Consider the following 24,802-nt stretch of genomic DNA (forward strand, 5'->3'; position numbering starts at 1 on the left):
ACTGTCGGCTAGCTTTTGCAGTCCGCAGAGCTGAATATAAGGAAGGATTCGGGGCGAGTGCTGCGGACCACTACGACAAAGGTGAGGCAATGCTTGCATCAACTGCGCGCTGCTGTGCAACCAGGTGAAAACTTCTTCCCCTTCCGTTCACTAAGATTTGCTCTCCTTTTGCCATCCTATACCGAAGGAGCAGGCAATCGGCGTTGCTTTACAAAAACCTAGTCACACATCGCACTGACTCTCGATAGGAAGTACAGTGCTCTGCGCGATCGCGCATTGTTTACGTACAGGTAAACAGTGTGCTACCGACCGCGTGTGCTGTACTTCTGCGCTAGAAGCAAACGCCAAAACTCTCCTGGAGGCGGAGGAGAAGTAGAAGGAGGAAAGGCAGGGAGGCTAACCGGAAGAAGAAACCGATTTGCTACTCTGCACTGGGAAAACGGGGTGAGTGGGTGTAGGAACTCTCCTGAATGTGCGCTAAACACTGGGTCTGTTGCGGTCTCTGTCACACTCCGTTCCTCTGTTTTCCTTAACTGCACCAAAGTTTCTCCTTCGTGTGTGGCATATATACGGGCAGTTTCAGTGGGCCATTTTTAAAATTCCTAAAGAGAGGAAGGTCGAAAAGAAAAAAAAATATATTTTCAGGAGCAAACGCACCCACGATGCAAGTAATCAACTTCAAAAACTATTCTGAATATATATGTCTGGTTGACTAAATATTGATCACTTTTTATTTCGCAGAGTTGGGTGATTAGTGTCAATGCAAAGTTGGAAGCCAGGTCAAACACGGTCATATCAATTTTTATAACCATGTAAAAATAATTTTCTAAACTTTCGCGGCTCGGCAAAAGGTCTGCTCAAACGGTTGCTACATAATTCAATCATTATTTTTATTCACCTGTTCTGCAGTGCCGTGACGCTTACACTGGCAACTTTCGAGTACTACATTGTTTTACTGTAAAATAAATTTTCTCATTAACGTAGAAACGTTTAGCTAATTGGTTTCCAATCACTTTAAGTAGTTCTTAAAACGGATAGCTTCAATAAAAAAAAAAACAGCAAATACTTGTAAAACAGACTCCCCGTTCTGAATTCTGAAAGTTATGTTTAGTTTAGTACGGCAGCTAGCCCGTAGAACAGCCGTCATGGGCGAAGTTGAGATGAGAAGCAAGCATAAGGGCACATTTTCACGCACACATAGTAATGTTATTATTGCTGTGCAACTATATGAATCATCATCATCACTAGCCAGACTATACTCACTGCAGGGCGAATGCGTCTCCCGTATTTATCTAACCAACCCGGTTTGTGTTAGCTTCATTCACTTGCCCCTGCTGACTCCTTAGCCTCATCTTCCCACCTAAATTTCTGCCGCTCGCTGCTACGCTTTCGTTCCCTTGGCATCGAAATGTTTACCCTAGGTGACTATCGGTCACGCCGGGGTGGCGCAGTGGTTACGGCGCTCGACTACTGTTCCCAAGGACGCGGGATCGAATCCCGGCCTCAGCGGCGGCTTTTCGATGGAGGCGAAAAGCAAGGCACCCGTGTGCTGTGCGATGTCAGTGCACGTTAAAGTACCCCAGGTGGTCGAAATTTCCGGAGTCCTCCACTACAGCGTCTCTCATAGCCTGAGTTGCTTTGGGACGTTAAACCCTACAGAATAAATAAATAATAACTGACTATCGATTGTATTTCTTTACGCTACATGTCTTGTATATACCCATTTTTTCCACTTCAATTCGTTTAGAACGCCATTAACTCAACTTATTTGTCTGACCAATTCTGCATAATTCTTATCTCTTATTGCTACACCTGCCATATTCCAATCCCTAGATCTCTGCATTGTCCTCAACTTAAGTAGAACTCTCTTGGTTAGCCTCCACGTTTCAGCCCCATAGGTGAGTACCTGTAAGATACAACTGTCGTACACCTTCTTCTTGAACGACACCGGTAAGCTCCTACTCATAATCTACGAGTAGTTGCCCAGTGCACTCCATCCCCATCTTATTACCCTATACCTACTTCCCTGTCATGATCCGGATCTGCGGTTACTAAATGCCCCACAAAACAATATGTTGGGCGAGTTGATTTCAGTCATCTATAATAACAGCTCACTTGCCAACACAAACGAGTAAACTGTCAACTGAATTTTATTAAGAAACGAGCAGGCTTGTATACCGGCCGCTACCAGACCGCAAATCAAAGATTAAAAGAACATTATGATAATATCGCGCGTGTGGCTACTGCTGGCCATGTAGCCAAACATTGCCGGGACTACAAACTAGACGGAAATGTCAGCGGAACTTGTTAGCGTATGTACTCTGATTGAACAGTTATCGGGAAAAAATGTGACGCTCTAACGAGGGAAATACCAAAGGCTCATATGACTGCAAGATTACAGGGGGACTGCATTAGCGCACCCTCAGTGGCATTATATCCAAAAGAGATCAAGTACCTCCCGTGTAAAATTTGGCGACTGCGTTTTTTCGTGGACAATTTTTGTGTGTACTTCGCTTCCTAGTTACCAGCTTGTATAAAAGCCTTCTTAATAAAATTTAGTTAACAGTCAGCGCTATTGTGCCCTAGCTTCTACTCGTTTGTGTTGTCAAGTGCGCTGTTATTATGGATACTGACTTTCATATGTAGAAACATTCGCCTATCCCTTCCAGTCTTTATCTACCTATAGTTCACTGCTATTCTCTTCTTTAACGTACTACCTCAACGGTAGTACGCTATTCACGTGTGTTTGCTCTCACTTATATACCCTATCTCTGGGACACTTAAGCGACTGCAGTGCCACTTCCCCGTTTATCCCGTTATTTCGTTCAATTTTTCGACGATAGTCGAAATGATGATAACATTTTATAGGTTCAACTACTGAGGTTGTTATTATGCAAACCATAATAGCGCTGCGTTGTTCGTTCAATACGCAAATGTTCTTGTGGATGCACTGGAAGGCGTTACTGGCGTTGAAAGACTCATATTAAGGACACGAAAAACACGACCAGTTATAGATGAACTGTGCGATGCCGCTTTGCGCCATACGTCATGGCCTAATTATGGATGATTCCACTATAAAACTGTAATTTTTGTACAGCGTCTAAAGAGGAAAATTACGCTAAAATTGATCGCCGATGTTTAGCGTTGGAAATTTTGCCAGACAAGACGTTAGGCTGACGGCTATTTATACGGCTCGCCTGAGTGTGAACTCACTTTTCAGCTGTGGCGTGCGTTTCTAAATACGCTTCACGGTTCCTAGTAGAGCCCCGAAAATTCGCCCCCTGCTTCTTACGTAGTGAGTGCATGCGCTTGTTTGGATTGAACATGTACGGCTATTGAAGTTGTGACGAGCTTTGGAAGCCTCGCCGCTATTTCGCGGTTCACACGATGAATGCATGCCATTTCTCTTTGCTTTCTAAGCCCTATTCAGTCACCAGAATGCCCCAGGCAGGTGGTTTTTGACTGGTGGTATGGCCGGGTACTAACTGATCGTCCCATTATGTGACGTCATGAGACCACATGGCAGGGTTCAGCTGACAGGAGCTTCTAACTAGGGTGGCTCCTTTGAGATGGGAGGATTAGATGGGAACCGGTCCTTCCGGGAATATGGGATCCTGACGCAGGCGACACCTAGGCTACACAAGAGCGGTAGCAAGGCTTGGCTATAAAGTGGGACTTCACATCCATGTTGGGTGTCATTTCACACAATGTGGTAGCCTACGACTTCATACTAAAGAGTACGTACAGGATAACATAGGCAATAATGAAAGAATTATCGATTAAGCGACTGGCATAATGCGTGTACGCGATTGAGGATCAGCAATGGGCGCAACAGGCGGGAGTCATTATCGCTGCATCGTTATACCACTTCTCATCTGGGGTGCCCCAAGGAAGCGTCTGAGGACCTTTGCTTTTTCAGATTTACATCAATGATATTGTTAATGTAGTTTCACCAGGAACGCATATTCGCTTGTTTGCTGATGATTGTGTCATATTCCGTCAAATTACGTGTACTAACAATCAGAATAAACTTGACCGGTGTCTTGAAAATGTTCTTGATTGGTGCAGTGAGTTTTCCATGGTTTTCAACATTGAAAAAAAAAACAGTTTCGAAGCAAATAACACATAAAAAGAACCCGATTAACCACGTGTATACCCTCGGATCATCAACACTAAAGCAGGTTAATAGCTACAAATATCTAGGTGTAACAATAACAAGCATTCTTTCCTGGAACTAACATATAGATAACATATGCTCCTCTGCATTTAAAAAGCTATGTTTTCTGAGACATAAACTAAGAAATTCTCCTTCTCACGTAAACCTGCTGAAGTCTAACGCTTACATCAGGCCAAAGATTTAGTATGCTTCGGTTGTATGGGACCCATTTACTAAACTTAACATCTATAAATTAGAAAGGGTTGAATAAAAAGCTGTTAGGTTTATCTATTCGAAATTTAAAATCACCGACTCCCCCACTGAGATCATTGCGGCTAACAATATTGAATCACTTGAAACGCGAAGAGGAAAATATCGCGTTGAGGTTCTTCATTCTTTACTTAAACATAGGTTAAATTTAGATCCTTCGCAGAACATATCCCCTGTATCCACACGGCATACCCGACATCATCACATTCCCTCATTGATGCCGTATTGTGCGAATACTGACTGTTTTAAATATTCGTTTTTTTTCCGCGGACAATATCCGATTGGAACCATGTTATGGGACTGTCATAGTTTCGCAAAACGTGTTTCCTCATTTTTATGCATATTTCTTTTGAGTTTTCTTAACAATATATGCCTGTCCTGCATGGACACTGAAAAGGGTCTGCAGTATGTACTAAATTAATAAATAAATAAAACTTAAGGCAGAGCGGAAGTATCCCGCATAGTTTGTCGGTTTATCACAGGTGTAAAATACCTTGTGTGAGAACAAAATGTATTCTGATCTCCAAAGGAGCAGAGAAAAAGGAGAACAAATAAGCATCTAGTATTCAATCCAAGCTTAAGTCAAGCTGAGATGTTAATTGCACATTGAATGCGAACAGAAATTCGACCAGGTACCTTTTCAAAGGCACTCAAACCAACTTCAAAGCAAGTTAGGCTGCTTTGAATTTTAAAAAAATATTCAGGCAAACAACTTCGTGGGTTAAAAACAGCTGCGATTGCGGCCGAATTAATGCAGGCAGCTACTTTTAGCCGGCTGGGCTTGACAGGCAAGGGACATTTTGACTGGCGTTTCGTGGATAAGCTGGGTTTGCAGAAAGGTACAGCGCAGGTCCTTTGCGGCCTTTGTGGCAGGGTGTTTCCTTCTGTCCACAGCGCACCGATAGACACCCACGTTGCAAAGTGCACGCTAGGAATTCGAGACATTTCGAAAAGACGACTAAGTAGTTTTGTTTCTGGTTAGAAATAAAAATTCGACAATGCAAACTTTCCTTCTACGAACACGACATTTTACGCGGCAGCTCAAGATAGCTACCTTGCCGCTGTAGTCGGCGTTGTTGACCGTGAGTGAAAATTCGTGATTAATTGACAGAGCCGGGATGTCGCAGCTACATGGTATCATATGCAAATTTCAAACGTCTCACTGCGTTCACAAGTTTAATGAAATGAACTAAAACATGACATGTAATGCGAGCTGGACGTCATCGCGTGTCTAAAATGATTTAACTCTATCTTCCACGACTTGTGAAGAAGTGGACGTTAAAGCAAGTATGTCATGGGGTCTTTTGCCTAACGTCGTATCTTAAGACTGCATGCGAGTATTAGTATCCTAAAGAAGAGGCACTTATCGCGCCAGGCCTTCGAGGCTGTGTCCTGTTAATTTTTGATATCGTCAGAATAGACCAGCTGAATGCACGAATCAACTCCGTCAACGACAAATTACACTTTTGTATCATCATCATCATCATCATCATCTTGATTATACTCACTGTAGGGCGAAGGCCTGTCCCATACTTCTCCAATTAACCTGGTTCTTTGCTAGCTGCATCCACTTGACCCCTGCGAACTTCTTAACCTCATCCGCCCCCCTAACTTTCTGCCGGCCCTTGCTATGCTTTCCTCCCCTTGGAATCCAGTTTGAACCCTAAGCGACCATCGGTTATCCTCTTTTCGCTCTACATGTCCTGCCCATATCCATTTCTTCTTCTTAATTTCCGCTAGAATGTCGGTGACCTGAGTTATTTCTCTGACCCACTCTGCACGCTTCCTATCTCCTAATGTTACCCCTACCATTTTTCGTTCCATAGCCCTCTGAGTTGTCCTCAACTTAAGTAGAACCCTCTTGGTTAGCCTCCACGTTTCAGCCCCATAGTTGAGTACAGGTAAGATGCAACTGTTGTATTATCAATGACTAGCCAATCAAAGCTCACGGAGACATTGCAAAATAAGTTGTGGGATTAAACTTCCTGAATAAATACAAAGGATGTGGGTAACGCCCCAGCCGAAGGCTCGAGATAAATATGCAACACATGAGGTTCAATAGCGTGTGCTGATATCCTACGTTTCTGCACTTCGCGCCCATCTAAATAGGGCCACCCCGGCCATGATCGAACCCGCGACATTGAGACTAGCAGCCAAAAGCCACAGCCACTTAGCCAGCGCAGTGGGTTGTGCAAGGCTAAATTACTCAAGGAATAAAAGCTACGAAACAACTCAGAGTTAAAAGTTCTCCATGGCAATGGCATCGCTGTTGCGTTCGCTGCGCGCATATACCTAGATGCACGCTGCGCCAGCATACGCGAGCATCGCCATTTGTCTCCTTTTCTTTTATTGGAAAACCATAGACCCAGTAGACGAAATTCCGTCGGCGACTGCTGTAGCGTCTAGAAAAGGTCCAAAAACAGAACTCATCACGCCTTCAAATGAAGCAAACGAGCAAGACAGCAGCCACGCAGCCACGTAACATCCGATTTCTCTTCATTCTGAAATCGGGATACCGACGATGACGTATTATGCACGTCATGGCACATATAGTCCTCCCCACTACTGAGCGTGTTTGATTGGTATTTATTTTATTTTCTTGTTTCTGGTGGCTAGTTATTATGGGTAGCGAAATCAGCGGCAGCGCGCTCATTGTTGTTCAAACGCATTTATTTCATCGCATTTCCACGCTGAAGGTAATGGGAAGCCGTATTTGCGCACGAGCTCACTTCCGCGCACACCACGTAAACGCGGCACCTGGGTTAGCAGCACCAGTGCGCGCTTACTCCCTTGATTGCGCATCTGCCCCTGCTTTCCGCTTGGCAGTAGCTACATTGAGACACCCTACGCTGGAGGCGTGGCATAGTACATGAAAAAGAGCCCCGAAGTGGACAAACTAACTCATATTTACACTAGGTGAAGCAGCGCAAGGACACGAAATACGATGAGACAAGTGGGTTTACCACCCAATAGTTTACTCCGCGAGCACACAATATTGCGCAAGTGGCAACGAGCAAAAAGCGAATAACCCGCAACATAAAGAGCAGTTTGGCGCGCAGAAAAACTGCCGATATCCGTTAGTTACAGAATTTTCTACATTTCTCCATGTAATAGCGAAGGTTGGCGGTATCAGTTCAATGCATCAATAATGCCCGGGCTCAGTTACAAAAAGAAAAAGGGTGCGCTTACTAATGTTATCGAAGAAAGTCATTTCGATGTGAAGAATGTGCGCTGTCTCACCGCCAGCTGCTCGAGGAGGAATGCGATGGCACGCGCCTCTAAATTTAGCAAATCAGCAAAACACAAAGTAAACATCGGAACGCGGACGCAGAAATGAAGGATATTAAAATAAAAATAATATCTGTCGAGCTCTGGCCAGACGGTGCGAAGCCCGCACGCAGCTGTAGCCAAAGCACGGAGTGGAGAGGCGGGAAATACCAAACTGCAAACAACGCTAGAAAAAAAAAGAAGAAACTCTCCCGGCTAAACAGAGGAGGATAGGCACGCACGCGCTTTTGAGTTGCAAATTGGTGACGATGTGTGGATTGCAGTTATCGATGCGTCTGATTACATCCCTGATTGTAATACCGCGGTACCAATGAGCGTGTAGCTTTCGAGTGTCAAACGGCTTGGTGTCACTGAGAGTGGTTAGATCACATTAAAGTGTACTTGGCGTGGCGATGACGTCTACGATGATCATGCGGCTTAAGGCACTCGAACTAATGTCCCAAGCACTCGCAACGCGTATGGTGACGGGGCTAAGAGCGAAGCTATTCGTATGTGAATATTTGTTCACGGTGGTCATATTGTACACACAAATATTGTAATTGATACTCCCCGTCCAATCCTTCCCAGTTAAGGAAGAAGAAATGAAACGAAATCCCGAAGCCCCATTCACTGCCCCGGACCCTTTAGATTTGCCCTGAAAATAGCGGCTATGACCTGTCACCTTGTTAAGGATCGCAAGCACCTCGAAGATCTCGACGGTCTGGCTATGTGTACTGCTAGTGCAGCTTCGTTTATTTTTGTAACAGCAGCTTGTATATAAGCATTTTCCATGCTTCTTGCATTGTCCTACGGTCTAGACGTTATGCAAAATAGGCTCCTCCGCTTGCAAAGCGATCACTTGACGCACAAGTACTGCCGCCTTCTGGCCTAGTCTACGGTGACTGGAGCCGACGTCGCACTACAATCAGAATCAGCGCCTTTTTCATGCGACGTGTTGGCCATTACACAGAAATACGGCAACGCGAATTTAACAGTAGGTTATAATTTACTGAAGATATGAGGCTTCGTGTTGAGTGAAGCGACTAGCAAGTGGCAAATACTACTCAAACGAAGGTGCAAGCCGTCCGCCATTGCGGTATCGGTGTAAAAAGTGCATCCTGGCGACTTGCTCCAGTAAATATCGCGCATTAGCATTCGCGTCCCGGCTAATTCGGTAATGGTAAAGGTAATGCGGCATGCCAATGATTTACAAGCAACCACGCGCGCTCTCCTGGGAGAAGAGAGCGGGACCCGCCTCTCCGGGGAGCGGCCTGGACAGCACATGAGATGAAGGTGTAAATCTCCGCAAGTACCATACGCGCGACATAGAGTGGACAATAGTCCCTTCTGTCTTTTTCATTCGTGCAGGGCTGTAGGAGCCGAACCCGTTCCGCCTCCTGTGCGCACCGCTCTCCGGCAATACTTTGATAGCAGCCTGTCACGTCCCTCTGCCAGTGCCACCAAAGCGGTTCATCACCGACGCCTTACTCTTGGTTATTACAGTAGCGTTTCGATAGCTTTGGCGGATATTAGCCGGCGATGCTGGGAGTGCCCGACGCTCTTACACGCTGCTCTTAACAATTTTGAGTACCTCAAGTCAGTACCTCGGTGCAGAATTCTCAGCTTAATTTGGATATATTGGCGGACTTCATTTTCACCGTGAACACAACGAGGTGAAATTTCTTACTCTTATGAACGTTCTCTTAATTAAGACGTAATTGTGATAACTGTCACTTCTTCGTATCGAGGTAAGTGGCCATGTGGGCTTTTGCGTCTATTTTTAACGGATACTTTGTTTCAACCATATTGTTCTTCTTTTTGTGCGAGTAGTTGTTTGTGCTCGTATTAGCGGCAAGCGCACTCGAACAGCGCAAGAGATAGATGATCAACGAATTGAAGCTAATAAAAAAACACTGAACAAGGGTAGAGGGGGAGCCTCAGTTTGCAAGCCGAGCCAACGTTTCGACAAATGGGCTTGTCTTCGTCGAGAGACGAAGACATTGTCGAAACGTTGGCTCCACTCAGGAACTGAGACTCGCCCTAATACCCTTTCGGTGTCCTTTCATAATGTGTAGCTATCTTCTTTCGCATTCTAAACTAATTCAAGCTTAGATTATATAAAATGAGAAAGGGTGCTAAATTTAATGCTACGCATGAACGCATTCGACGTTTCGCATTGAAGCCCTTTTATCTGCGACATTTACAACTTGAGGAAAACACGGTACACGTGGCTGCTCACGATTGCCGCATTTTTAAGCACAGAAAGTATATTGTGCGCCTAGTTGAACCAAGTGTGTTCTACGCAGGAAGCATGGGGAAAGATGTATTGCTGCTGTCGCTGCTTACTGTCATTGTGACAGAAGCCAATGGTCAGGAGCCCATCACGGATGCAGTCTGCGTGTTTCAGACTGGCACACCTCGTGGCTACGTCAAATTTCATCAGGTGAGCTAATTTACGTCCACACACGGAACCGTACAAAAAAGTGACCTCTGAGACAGCACTCTAGCACTGGCGTATTCCTCGGCATTCAGGAGCCTCCGTAAGATATTTTAATAAAGTTATGTGGTAGGCTAGGAAGATAATTGGAGAGATTTTCACTCTATTGTCTGTACAAAAGTTATTGTCTCATTTCAGATTCATGAACTTTTAAAGTTTCGATTTTTCTTGTTTGCAAAGTAGTAATGAACAATCGGCGTTATAAAAAAAATAGCGACCGCTTCCTGTTACTACTCTTGATATAGTGTCCCTTTAAGCACCCCATTCTGGGCCTCGATGCCATTGCTTGTTGCGAGTAAAGGAAATTCAAGCCGGTAAATCAATACCCAGCGGTCCTTCACAAAGAGCCACATTGTTTCAAAGTACGCTCAGAATTTTTCACTCGCCCAATATTATAAACGCCTAAGGGCATCCAGTGACTTCTCAAGCTCAGTCCAGCATGACTACCAGTATTATCCACGTGCTTTATTAGGGTAAGGGCATCATCATAATTCGATATGACATTTTCTTTTTTTACGCAGCTACCTCTGCAATGCTTGCACCAAGTGGAAATCGCAGATAGATATTTTACTACCTGTAAATACTTGGCGGCTGGCAACCGTCTCTGCTTGGCTGTCATCTACCATCCAATATACTGTGGAGCGAGATTGTGACGCCCCTTTCTGAACTCACTTAAAGCTTCAGAGATACAGAAAACGATCCCAAATTGCACGATAAAAACGCGATTTGCAAAGATGCATGAATGCATAAGGTTGCGCAGGCAGAGTGACTGTGCACAATACATAAAAAAAAGAAAGAAATGGAGACACGATAATAGCCAAGGTTTATGAGGCTAGTCAAATATCAGTAATTGTTATAGTTAGTTCAGTTGGTGCGCTGCTATACTCTCGTGAGTTAGTGATGAAGCACAATTAAATTGCCATGATTCGAAAGTTGCGGCAGCGAGTGTTCTGGCATCTACAATTTACTAGTGAACGTTCGCATGCTGACATCATATTTTAATGAAGCGAAGAATTTACGAAAAACATCTATAACAGTGGCTACGCAAACAGCGCCGTAAGGTGAATGCACGGCCGATTTCATCTCATTAATTTGAACGGGTGGCATAAAACTGCTCGAGACGTCCTTGGGCCTCATCACGAGTGTAAGCAAAAAAATAATATGTAAGGAGGTTGGAACTGCCATTGATATGGCCGCCTCACGCTGCGTTTCTGCACGCAGAGAGCAAATGACATGCGTATTCCGCCGCAGCTGCCGACTCCGCGCCCCCATGCTCGTCCAAGCGGTGACGTAGAGACAGGAGGCAGCAATGAGAGACACCCCGGAAAGAGATGCTGTGAGATTTGTCTTGCCTCTTCAAGATGGTCAATGGTCACCTCCGCATTACCACGAGCACGGCACCGCGTTTCCTTCATCTTCGGTGTTGCATCAGTATCGTGGCGCACGATTACGTTGGGCCATCTGGGGAACACATGGTGTGTAGGGGTCGGAATAATGCGAAACTCTCAAATGAGCGCAGTAGAGCTAACTCTATAAAGAAAACTAATCGAAAAATGGAAAGGCAACACACACCTAGCACAAACATGTGAATGTTTTATAAAATGCCGACGGAAGTTGTCCAGAAAAAAAGAAAAATCTTTTCTCCGCCTCCAAATGTGGGGGTCCGCTACGCCTATTTGTACCTCGTACCCCTCGAGTTGCTTTTTTATGAACGGGGCTTGAGCCCAGCTAGCTATGCTTTCCACCATGTGATGCTGCCCCAACACTTGTTTCAATGCAGTTTTATTTGTTGTAGCGAAAGCTACACTGCGGTAGGTTTTCAAGAACTCGGGTGGCCGCAGCTATGTCGGGAAAAGGCGTAGCTACGAGAAGAAGAATACGAAGGACACGAAGACAAAGAGGAAGAAGAATGCTCGGTCACCCGCAGCTAATGCTTTCGCTCTACATTCGGTTCAGCAGATTCGAACCCTTCTCATTTTTTTTTTATGTTCATTGCGCAGATATCAGTGCGATAATGGAATTTTTGTCCTGCTCCTTCAGGATCCTGGCCAGCAGGTGCAACTGGAAGGCAACATTACTCAATTGGCACCTGGAGAGCACGGCTTTCACGTGCACGAATTTGGCGACCTGACAGACGGTTTGTGATTATCTTTTTCCGCCAGGGATAACTTGCCTCGGCGTTTAAAAGACTTACAAAATATTTACCCGCATGTAAAAAATACGCCAAATTTTATTGCATTGTACACCATTGTATACGGGGTTCGACGTCCATTGTGGTGGCCTTAGTGGAATGTTCGCGATAATTTCTGGTTTTCGTTTGACAACGCACAGTACACGGACGCCTTGCGTTTCGAATCCGTGCAAAGCCAGCCGCCGCGGCCGACATTAAACCCGCCTAACTTAGGATCAGCAGTCAATCGCCCGAACGATTGAACCACCGCGGCGTTCCAGAATTGTATAGCTAGAGAAGTTGAACACGTAAGGTGGCACGTATCTCTCGCATTGAATTGCTGCTATTTCTGACTACACTTTTTAGGGGGCGTCGAGCTAAGCTTCCACGTGTTATCTCATCCCGAAGTTTGCATTTGTACAAATACATTGCTCGTAAAACGTAAACCAAAGTCTGCCAATTGTGCGTGTCTCGCGTCATAATTATAACCAAGAAAATAATTTTAAACAAAGTGAAAATTTGTCATCACTTTAAACGCTATGTGAGGCTTTATTCGAGTTAACACATTTTATTTCCTGGTCAAATTCACTCTGGTCAAAGTAAGCACAAAGTTTGTCGATGCGTTTTAAGGCACATTGAAGCGTCCTAGTTTACCAAAACCCCACGCGAAATTTCTTCCACTTCTGATTTGCCTGTACCCCAAGCGCATAGTACTATCACGTAAAAAACGTTCAATCAATAAAATTGTGGGTGTTCTACAACGATTATACGGAGAAGCAGAATGAGCACATCAGGGATGGTGCAGTAGAATGCCGGGTCAAAAATTTTAGAAATCGCGTAGATCGTTCGTGACAGGGAACGAAGCAAATTTCAAAAATATGTCAGCCGTGAAAAATCAATCACCCTGCTATTTTCAAAGCAAACCTCTATGATACATAGTATACTACGCAAAGCGAAGCTGTGACTCTCTCCGCTGCAAAAAAATAAAATAAAAAAAGTTGTTGGTGGTGGGGGGTGCAATTCAGGCGAAAGGAAGGCAGCGCATTCCAATGGCGAGGGTCTTGCGCCTGACTCATCGGTTTCTGTGTATATGCGCGCCCAACGTGGAGCAGGCACGCGGACGTGCGACGCATATTGCTTCGGCACATGCGTCGATTCCGGTGCGTCAGGATATCTCTGGGCAGATGGCCTCGTGAAGTGGCTCATGCTCCACAATAGTCAAAACTATGAATAGCGGTGAAAAACAATGACGCAGGCTTTCCGAGGCTCGCGGCAAACGAACCAAATGAGCACTTTTGTTCTTTTCGTTGGTTTTCTATAGGTAATATGGCTCGCGGGTGCTTTAGCGAACTGTACGAATTCCTATATAGCCATAGGGAGTTCGAATAGCAAATAATAAACGAAGACAATATTGTTTAAAATTGCAATATAGTTCAAAAGCGGCGTTACACAGGCTTTGCTCTCCTGTCTTCTAGCTGGCTGGAATGAGGCACACATTCTGTCAGCAATAAATTTCTTTGTCCGACGAGCTCCATTCCGCGCTTCGACATGGGATCGTCCACGTACCCCTCTCGCTCTTCCTCACTGCGCTGTGGCGATGGAAGCGCCGCGGCGTCTATATGCAGCTGTTGCTCTCCACAAGCAAGATATTTTAATAGGCCCCGCAGGGGGCACCTGTTAAAGCAGGTGTTTGTGTGTTTTGTGCGACACCACGGACCCCGAGCACCCACGCTTAGCCGTGCGTGGCATCGCCGTGTCTGGGGAAAAGGGGATCCTGGTGGTTGAGCCGATGCCGAGTGTTTGGACCTTTAAGGCCCCTCGGCGGAGGCAACACACCACTTTGGCCCACGCTTCCCACAGACGGCACCTCCGGGCTGACCCACCCGGGGGAAATCGGCAGTCGCCTTTTCCTGTCCTCCACTTCATCTTTCACTTTCCTATCTCTTTTCTCAGCACTGTCCTGTCTCCTCCTCATTTCTTGTTTTTCCTTTTTTCTTGGCGGCGAGGGTTAACCTTGTGTGGAGTAGCTACCCTGAGTTGCCCATATTTGGTTATAGTGGCGGTGTACTGCTGGCGTGGGCAGGACTTCTTTCAAGTTCCTGTCCCGTCCCCTCGTTGGGCTCCATGGTGGGTGGCAGGCACAACTACCGAAAACACAAACCCTTTCATGGATTCTTTCTCCCAAACAAATGATCGCCCTCCAAGCAAACGAGGGCGGACCGATGCTACAAGCCATTTCTTTGTGAAAACAAAAGAGACTTTCCCAAAGTTCCATGTCATACATAGCGAAGAGCTAGAAAAACCCGCTCGAAAAATATCCCCTTTCATAGTGTCAAAGTGTCTCACTAAAGACCTGGGCCCTGGATACAAAGTATCAAAACTTGTAAATGGTGACCTCTTGCTAGAAGTACAAACTAAGTGCCAGTCCTCCAACCTGAAAAACATTGTGTCGCTTGGGGACATCCCCGTCGTCATCACTCCCCACCGATCCTTGAACATTGTAAAAGGAGTAATATCTGAGATAGACTTCATTGCTCTCACTGAAGATGAAATGGCAGAAGGACTAGCAGACCAAAACGTCATAGCGGTTCACAGAATAAAAATCCGAAAGGATAACAAGGAGATCCCTACAAAACATCTGGTTCTGACTTTCAATAGCTGCACCCTCCCAGAGACAATTGAAGTTGGATACATCAAAATAAACGTCCGACCGTACATCCCAAATCCGAGGAGATGCTTCAACTGCCAGAAATACGGCCATGGTTCGCAAAGTTGCCGTGGCCGCAGAACTTGTGCGAAATGTGCTGCGAACGACCACAACTCTGATAACTGCACCGCAGACCCACGCTGTGCAAACTGTGAGGGGGATCACCCCGCATACTCTCGATCCTGCCAAAAATGGAAAGAAGAAAAGCAGATCATAACACTAAAAACAACAAAGAACATCACATACAAAGAGGCACGTACCCAGTACAACAAAACCAAGAACACTTTTCAGTTCACAGCGAAACCAAATCTCGCCGATGTGGTGCGACAGGGCGGGGCACCACAACGGCCTTCGGCACCTACCCAGACCTCAAACGAGGCTGAGGTAGTGCCATCCCCTGCCCTGGTGGAAGCAGCTCCCGCTCCTCCACCACCCCCAAAACAGGCTACGCGTCCCTCAGGGTCGGCGGGCCACAAGACCTCTGCCCACGAGGCAAGGTCTAAAAATAAGGAACACGTGCCTCTGGCACGTTCGTCCAGCACCTCAGACGAGGTAATGGACATAGGCCAGGACAGCTCTTTGCCGTCTTCGTCACAGAGACGGCGGAGCTCCTTGGAACGAACAAAAACAGACAAGGCCCGAATCACGGGCCCTGGAAAAAACTTAACTTAATCTCCAAGCTTTCAACAAAAAAAGATGGCATTCCTGGTACAGTGGAACTGTAGAGGACTTCTAAAGAATATTAATGACATAAAAGACATTCTAGATACAGTCTCGCCAGTTGCACTGTGCGTACAGGAAACAAATTTAGGTTGCATGCACTCGAATATACTGAAAAAATATCAAGTCTTCCGTCGAGATCGAGAGCAAGCAAGCAGGCTTTCGGGTGGTGCGGCCATCATATTGCAAAGTGGAGTTCCAGCTCAAGAACTGAAATTAAACACTCCCTTAGAAGCTGTAGCAGCCAGAATAATTGCCTTTAAAACTCTTACGGTGTGTTCTGTCTATATTCAACCAAATCTTAAAATAACACTCCATGATCTAGAAAACCTTTTTTGCCAGCTACCAGAGCCCTACCTAGTAGTAGGAGATTTTAATGCACACTCTCCTTTGTGGGGAAGTGAAAAAAGTGATACACGTGGACAGCTTATCGAGGATTTTATTCTTAGTTCAGACATTTGCTTATAGAACTCCTGTGAGCCCACGTACTGTTCACCAAGGACAGGAAAAATGAGTTTTTTAGATTTGGCTTTTAGTTCACCTTCCCTTTTTAATGATTTTAAATGGGATGTTCTGAACAACCCGTATAGTAGCGACCACCTGCCAGCAATAATCAGCTTATCATCCTCACCATCACTCATGCCGACCAAACCGAAACGGTGGAAACTTCACTTAGCAGATTGGGAGCTTTTTAAAGTAGAGGCGAATCTAGGAGCAGTTTTTACAGATGCCCTTAGTGTCGACAGAATAAATGAGTTGTTCACGACTTGCATTATCACTGCCGCTCACCTCGCCATTCCACAGTCCTTAGGTGTGGTGCGACAAAAACACAAGACGTGGTGGTCTCGGGAATGTAAGGAGGCCAAAAAGCGACAAAATAAAGCATGGGGTGTTTTCCGAAGGTACCCTACACACGAAAATCTTACAGCTTTTAAAAAGGCCAAAGCTAAAGCTCGATACATCCGTCGCAACTCTGAAAAAGAATCCTGGCAGAAGTATGTCACGTCAATAAATAGCTCAATGACGTCTAAAAAAATGTGGGAACAAGTTCGTAAACTCAGTGGAAACTTTTCCCCGTTTACAATTCCCATCCTCACAGCCCCTGGTGTTCAGACTAGCATAGAAGAACAGGCCAATATACTAGGCGAACATTTCGCACACGTTTCAAGTTCGTCACACTACACAGAAACATTCCTAAAATACAAAAACATAGCTGAGAAACAAAAACTCCCAACAAGTGGTGGCAGAAATGAATCATATAATAGTTTTATTACACTCCAAGAAGTAAAGAACGTCCTTGCTGCTGGAAAACAGACTGCGCCTGGTCCTGACGAAATTCATTACGAAATGCTGGCTCATTTATCCGAATCCTCTGTAGAGGCACTTGTGAAATTCTTTAACAAAATTTGGACTCTGGGTAAACTCCCGGAGGCTTGGAAACAAGCCGTTATTGTTCCGTTTCTGAAACCAGGAAAGCCGCCGACCTCAGCGGGCAGTTACAGACCCATAGCTCTGACCAGCTGTTTAGCAAAATGTTTTGAAAGTGTTTTAAACATCCGACTAACTTTCATCTTAGAATCTCATAAACTTCTTAATGTTCATCAGTGTGGTTTTAAAAAAGGGTGTGCAACGACCGACCACTTAGTGCGTCTTGAAAATACTGTCAGGGAAGCGTTCATACATAAACAAAATTGCCTTGCCGTTTTCTTTGACATGGAAAAGGCATACGATACGACTTGGAGGTTCGGGATCCTACGCGATATAGCAGATTTGGGCATCCGAGGCCGGATGCTAAATGTTCTGAAGGACTTTCTATCAGGTCGTTCATTTCAAGTACGTCTCGGTACCACCTTCTCGAGGAACTTTATTCAAGAGAATGGGGTACCTCAGGGGTGCATTTTAAGTACAACTTTGTTTATTGTAAAAATGAATTCTATTAGCAAGGTAATCCCAAAATCCATTATGTTCTCGCTGTATGTCGACGACCTTCAAATAGCCTGCACATCCTCAAACATATCAATTTGTGAAAGACAAGTACAATTAACAGTAAATAAACTAGACTCATGGGCTTTTAAAAATGGGTTCAAATTTTCCCCACAGAAAACCGTGGCAGTAATGTTCTCGCTGAAACGAGGTATACAGATCAATCCCAAGTTACACTTAAATGGGATTGAGTTGCCAGTAAAGAGCGAACATAAATTTTTGGGTGTAACGTTCGACAGAAAACTAACATTCCTGCCTCACATAAACATCCTAAAGAGGAAAGCCATAAAATCTCTAAACATACTGAAGGTTCTCTCTCGGAAACACTGGGGGTCTGATAGGGCGTGTCTTCTACATATATATCGATCTGTTGTGCGGTCTAGCTTGGACTACGGGTCCATAGTCTACGGGTCAGCTAGACCATCATACCTAAGGAAATTGGACCCGGTACATAACTTAGGTTTACGCCTTTCTTGTGGCGCTTACAGAACATCCCCTGTTGATAGTCTGTATGCAGAGACGAATGAGCCTCCGCTGAAAGATAGAAGGGCTTCACTTACATGTGCTTATGTCCTTAGAATAAGGTCACAGAAAAAACACCTCTGCTATCCAATAGTCTCAACATGCCGCTCACGAGTAATTTTCACAAATAAACCACAAGCGACGAGGCCACTGATAATGCGTTTCGAAAACATTTGCAGTGAGTTAGAAATTCTGGACACCTTGCCCGACACTGCACCAAAAAACAGCCCCCTACCCCCATGGTACAAACTTCCAAATGTCTGTGATCTCACTCTAACACACTTCAACAAAAGCCAAACTCCTAAAGAGCATATAATACAAGAATTTCGCACAATAAAAGAAAAGTACAGTAATTATACAGAGTTTTATACAGATGGATCAAAAACTTCTACTTATGTTGGCTGTGCCGTAGTTGAAGAGAACTGGGAACAAATAATTAGGCTTCCTCAGTGCGCATCAATCTTTACAGCTGAATCCTGTGCTATCCTGACAGCTGTAGAAAAAATAGTGAATGAAGGCATTTGTAACAGTGTCATCTACACCGATTCGTTGAGTGTACTGATGGCTTTAAATCACAGAAATGCTGCCATGCCTCTAATCGGTGACATAATACATAATTTAAAAATGATCACGACACAAGGACACAACATAGTGTTCTGTTGGGTCCCTAGTCACGTAGGCATTGACGGCAATGAAAGAGCAGACAAATGTGCTGCACTTGCCCACAACAAATTGATTCAGAAAGTAAACATACCACATAGTGATTGCTTGAAATTAATAAAACATAAACAGATGAATAAATGGCAGTCCAGATGGAACAACCAAGAAAATAATAAGTTGCGTCTCATAAAGCCTGTACTAGGAGAATGGCAATCGAGCACACATCAACAACGTTTTATGGAAGTGATAGTATGCCGTCTTCGTATTGGACATACACATCTAACACATAACTTTCTGCTAATGAAACATAACAAACCGACCTGTGAAGAATGCGACGAGATACTCACTGTAAACCACATTCTAATTACATGCTCAAAACTTGAGGCACTACGGAGAAAACATTTTACTATATTTTACAATCATACCATCCCATTCCATCCCACCTTGCTTTTAGGAGAAAGAGCACTTGTAAACCTAGCATCTGTTCTCAGTTTCCTAGAAGAAGGAAGCTTTTTAAATAAACTATAGATTAAACATATCCATTTCCTCTTTTGCAACCAGAACATACATTAACCTCGCTCTTGGCGCATGATAGCCTTAGTTGCTTATGCGCCATAAAACCCAACACAGCACAACACAACACATATTTTAATAGGAGTAGCAGCCTCCGGATTAGTTATTTTGCACTAATAGTTATGGGAATGAATTTTCGGCAAGGGACTAATGTGATCCTCCTATACAATAGCGTTCTACACTTCCACAGATTCGACATGAAAACGTCCCCATACGATCGATAAACGTCCCTTTTCAGTCAAGCTGTCACTGACCTTCGGTCTCAGCACGGCGTTGGAGTTAACCAATGTTGACCGAGGTCTCACAGTATTCGCCAGAGCATCTGCACTACCAGGTTCAACGTTTCGGCGGCTCTAGTTCGCTCGCTCCGCTCCCTGTTTCTGGTTTCGGCACGCCGTCTGTGTGTTTTTGCTCCGGCAGAGACTGGAGTTTCAACGAAAACGGTCTTTCCGTGGACAAACAATCGCCCCACTGTCGCCGTCGACCTCGAATCACGCAGAAAACTGCGACTAAGGAGCCAAATTCCAACTGTCTGCTCTACTGCGCCGTGCAATGCCCCTTCTGTTGCTATTTTTCTCTCAACACTAACGGCCGCATCGTTAGCATTGACAGACTTTTTTGCACCAAGCAAAGGAATGTCCGTGACATGGCAGAAAAGCGCATGCCGTGGCACATGCAGTTCAAAATGAGCGCCATAGTCGCTGGAGCATCTCATCAGCAGATATCGCATTTTCACCGAACTTCCTGCTTATCTAAGGCGGCGAGTGTCGCTATTGCGCAGAGAAGTGAGTTTTGCTTTGTTTCAGCACTGTTTTCTGCAGCTATGATTTTGCCATCAGCAGTATCGAACGAAATATGTTATCTCAAGTTAATTGTTGAGTTCTAATTAAATACCATTGGAATCAGGAAAATTTCTTTTTTTCAGGTCCAAATTTTCACCATTTTTATTAATTTTCTCAAGTGCTCGCAGAAACACCGGCTATACTTGTCAGTAATTCGCCCAATCATTAAAAGCGAAAAAGAGGAATGTGTTAACATTATCGGACAACTCCAGAAGCTTAGGAAAATGGGAGGGGGGGGGGGGGGCAGTTTGATATCAAGATATACAGGATTGGAAAGGCGCTTTCATAAAATGCAGTTTTCGGATGTGAGATATCACATAGCTATTTTCATGTACAAACTGTTTTACGGTTGCGCACTTTGATAAGCTATAACACCTCTACGCAGGTTGCACTTCCGCTGGCTCCCACTACAATCCTTTTGGTAAATCTCACGGTGCCCCGTACAACGAAGACAGGTGCGACGTTTTGTTTTTTTTTCTGGTATAGTTTACATGTGCCTTCTTCCAATGACCATCGCGTTTCACATAAGTCGAACCAAAAGAGCTGCGATTCTGCTCCTAGCGAGTGTAGTAACTTTTGTGGCTAGCGCACTTTGCTGTTTTTTCTGCGGAGAATTCAGTATTCCTTTGAAATGAAATGCAGGAAACATAGTAAACATATATTGTTCGTCAGAACCTCAAAGAGCATCAGTCCTTAATTGAATTCTTCTGAAAAGTTAGCTCTCAAGTTAAGCAATTTGTTATGTTATGCGTGTTTTAATACTTTCCCGTAGCTTCTGAATGAATTTCCAGTTTAGGATCAAGTGTGATATTATCCAGCAAGCAGAGACCTATTTAATGTTCTTGAGGCGAAGTTCGCCGAAAATACCTGGAGCGGTCTTGAGTAAAATGAGGCCTTGTAATAGTAACATCCAGTTTGGTTTTAGCCTGTGATTCCTTACAATTTATAATGTCCCACCCGTTACAGGCACGTTGGAGATCTCGGAAACATCAAGGCAGATGACAGCAGCTCAGCAGTTTTCTCCTTCTCAGACCGTCTTCTGCAACTGAACGGCGAATACTCTATCATTGGCCGCTCCCTTGTGGTAAGTGTCGGTCGCCTGAAATTAATTTGGTGCTCTTATTCACCCACAAATTGAATACAAATAACTCAACTGAACCTAGCGGTCAAGGCAAGTTTTAGGCGTGATGCGACTCTTCCTGACGCCTTAGTTGCACTATCAGCGGCATGAGACTTAGAATACGACTGCTTTTAGCTATTGAAGAAATAGCAGAGTCAGGTCCACTGTATTAAATTCCATTCACACTATCAGGAACACCCGGCTAGTTCCGTATTCGTAGCGAAAACAAATGCGTTCCATCTTTTTAAACTCACGCACGCAGAACAATCACGGTTTCTCCCTTTTCCGCGATCACCGAAAGGTCCCGTAGCAGTGTCGTTTTTGGTTTCCTCACTTCAAGTGCTCATATCAGAAATAGTAGGGCTAACTGTTAAAGAATGAAAACCATCTTTGTAGGAAACAATATCTATCGCTGCATATGCAAAACAAACGCAAGCATTACTCGGAAAACCGCGTACATTAGGGCGGAATTGGAAATAGCATTTGTTGCATAGGCACTACTCTTTACACTATTACTCAGCTTGGAATAACCTTGTATCCTTGCGTGCAACAACAACAAATTTCAAGTCTCTCGAGTCACATGATGAGGAGGTATTCGTTTATTATAAGGCTTATTATTCTAGTACGTTTGCAGAGAAGGCCACGTCAGCGGGCTGTATCAACATGCTGGCTGCCAGGTTTGTACTGAATGGGATGTGACGTCAGAATAAAACATTGGACCACGACGGAAGTGGAAAACGGGTCAGACACCGCTTGCCGTTACCCCAGCAGGTAGAAACTGCCGAATCCACTTCGCTCGCCGAATATTTGGTACCGGTAGGAACGGGCATGCACACTCGTCATGCGGCAAGATAAGCATGAGTAACATAAAACCGACGCCGATGACGTTGAGCCCACGCGCACTGCCTTTCTTCCTTGGGCGTATACAAATCAGAATGCAAATTGTGCCGACCCTGCCCCTGACTTCATACTTTAGAGGCTGGATATGCATATCCCAGATGAAGACTTTGCTGCTGTTAGTGTTCATTTTAAATAGTTAATAAGCGCTAGCGTCACTTTTGACGAGACAGTATACTTCCATAATGTACGAACTCTGGCAACCATTATGAAATTGCTTTGCTGAAGGCTTTGGCGGCGTATAACAATGCTTCAATGATCCCTGTGACAGTTTCGGTTTTTGGCTAGCATGAGCATGTGTGAACATTATGGCCGTAGCTAAAGTAAGTTTGGAGCCTTTTGCAAACACGGGGATGTGCCTGCCCGGAGTTTGAACTGTTTCGTCGATTGCATCTACAAAAATGACAGGAGTACGACAGCAGTACGGACCGTGTTCACGCTTTGAGTACGAAAAATCACGCTTTATCGACATGGGGCTCAAAATGTCATCCAGACGTCATTTTTATGCGCATCGAGCCTAAAACAGTTCTTAAGCGGGATGTTAAGCGCGAACAATTTTTACTTACAAGTGTAACCCTTTTAGGCACCGAACGAAGCTTTTGATTTATTTTTTTTTCGGTCTGTACATGGAGCGCATATAAGACCTAGAATAACGAGTTATGGTAACATGTTTGATGATCATGTGCCAAGTGAACGGCCAAAAAATAAAATAAGTATGTCGGGCACGACCTGTTCCGTACTCAACTATATAATAGGCGTGTCATAAGAGATTAAAGCTTTTTTTTTTTTTTGGAATAATTTTTTTTTCGAGAGAGGGGGGGCGGCTTTCTGCTCGTCTGTAAGAAAACAATTTTGGAATCCGTCGTCAGCGTAAGTCACAAATCAGGATGTTCAGGGCCGAACAGCTTGTAAGGCCCCGAGAAACACGGAACACTAAAGCACATAAAAACACACAAAAGATTTACACCCTTGCCATGTACAGCTTGGAGAACTCTCCAAGGCACAAAGTGCAAGCACATCTGTGACACGCATCTTGTGAAGTAGAACTATGGCATTCGTCTTCTAAGCACAAAGGCATCTGATGATTATGCCGCTTGGCTTCCCGGTTAAGCAAGAGTTATAATACAACTGTAGTGCGTACTTCATACGTACGCACTGCAAGGTAATATACTATATATATCTACTCCATCATGGAGAGCACACGATCAAATATTCCAATGTTCCTAAAGTTCCAGTCCCGAACCAGTACCTATACTAGCAAAAATACCGACTGCAACACCCCTCCTGTGTCGACATATACGAACGCTTATTTCATTGAATTAATTTGCTTTAGCTTGGGCTCTGCTGTAAACTACTAGCACCGCTTCGGGCATCGTTTATAGACCAGCTTCTCGTTCTAATTATTTATTTGTTTTTCTTACTTTTATTTCAGGTGCACGAAGACAGGGATGATCTTGGTCGGGGCAATTTTAGCGACAGTCTCACAACAGGGCACTCCGGAGCGCGTCTAACATGTTGTGTCATCGGCATCGCCCCTTATAGCAGTAGTCTGAACTTAAAAACGGGCTAAAGATATTTAGCGATGTGTAGACAGGTTGGGCACACGTTCCGCTTTTGGGCTTTAAGACACGTAGCACATGGTTCTGTCTCATAGACTCAATTCTGCTCACATCATAGCTGATCTAGCGTAATCATGTCTTGCACTGCATTAAAACAGAGCTTTAGCGATATCACTTGCGGTCCTCGGCATAGCAAAAAATGGGGAAAATAGCAGTTAGTTTGTCTAATATTGCTACGAAAATTCGGTTCAAGATAGCATCCTCACGCATCACTCATTTTGGTTTCGTCTTATTACGCCGATTTTAGCTCTTGTTATTTGCATAAATGTCATTAAAACAAAATACTTGATACTTGGATGTGAGAGCTGCTAACGTTTATTGTTGGCTAGGCACCTGCTTGGGAAAGAAGAGGTGTGCAAGTGTGGTGTACTTGGGAGTAGAGGAGGAGGTTGTGGTTGAGGATGAAAGAGGATGTTCGGGTTCCGTTTTGTATTACAGTTGGCAGTGTGCGCCTGCTTTGTGTTTCTATCTACGTGTCTGTCTACGTTGCGCCACAGTTCTGGGTATTATGCACCAGCTCTCCCCTATAGCTGCTATTCTAAAATACTTAAGGCTGTTCTAATCCGAAAGGAACTACTCTATCGCCCAAATCTATTAAACTTCGATGATAGGGTGACGTGAACAAAATATACATAAGGAATGAATCTGTAGCATAGCCCTAGATTGATTTTTGATTCTTTAGTTCTTTTGTCGGTTCGACTAGATATACGACGTCTTTTAGCAAATCCAATGCTGATGGCTACTTAATATTGATCCTTACTTTATGTGCGCCAATTTTTTACAAATAAATGAGGTTCCG

The 24,802-nt window shown here is 44.5% G+C and overlaps 1 protein-coding gene across 1 annotated transcript; it reads left to right on the plus strand.

Annotated features, from left to right (window-relative positions):
- The first annotated feature begins 18 nt into the window (after window positions 1-18).
- On the plus strand, window positions 19-24,802 carry LOC146172118 (superoxide dismutase [Cu-Zn]-like). The gene is made up of 6 exons (XM_084585955.1): window positions 19-81; window positions 10,000-10,136; window positions 12,231-12,327; window positions 20,753-20,822; window positions 21,334-21,451; window positions 23,817-24,802. Exons 2-6 carry the CDS (start codon window positions 10,005-10,007, stop codon window positions 23,952-23,954), a joined length of 555 nt encoding a protein of 184 aa, XP_084442081.1. The 5' UTR covers window positions 19-81; window positions 10,000-10,004; the 3' UTR covers window positions 23,955-24,802.

Source organism: Amblyomma maculatum, unplaced genomic scaffold (assembly GCF_055883805.1).
Source record: "Amblyomma maculatum isolate TAMU_Amacu unplaced genomic scaffold, ASM5588380v1 scaffold_13, whole genome shotgun sequence".
Lineage (NCBI taxonomy): Eukaryota > Metazoa > Arthropoda > Arachnida > Ixodida > Ixodidae > Amblyomma > Amblyomma maculatum.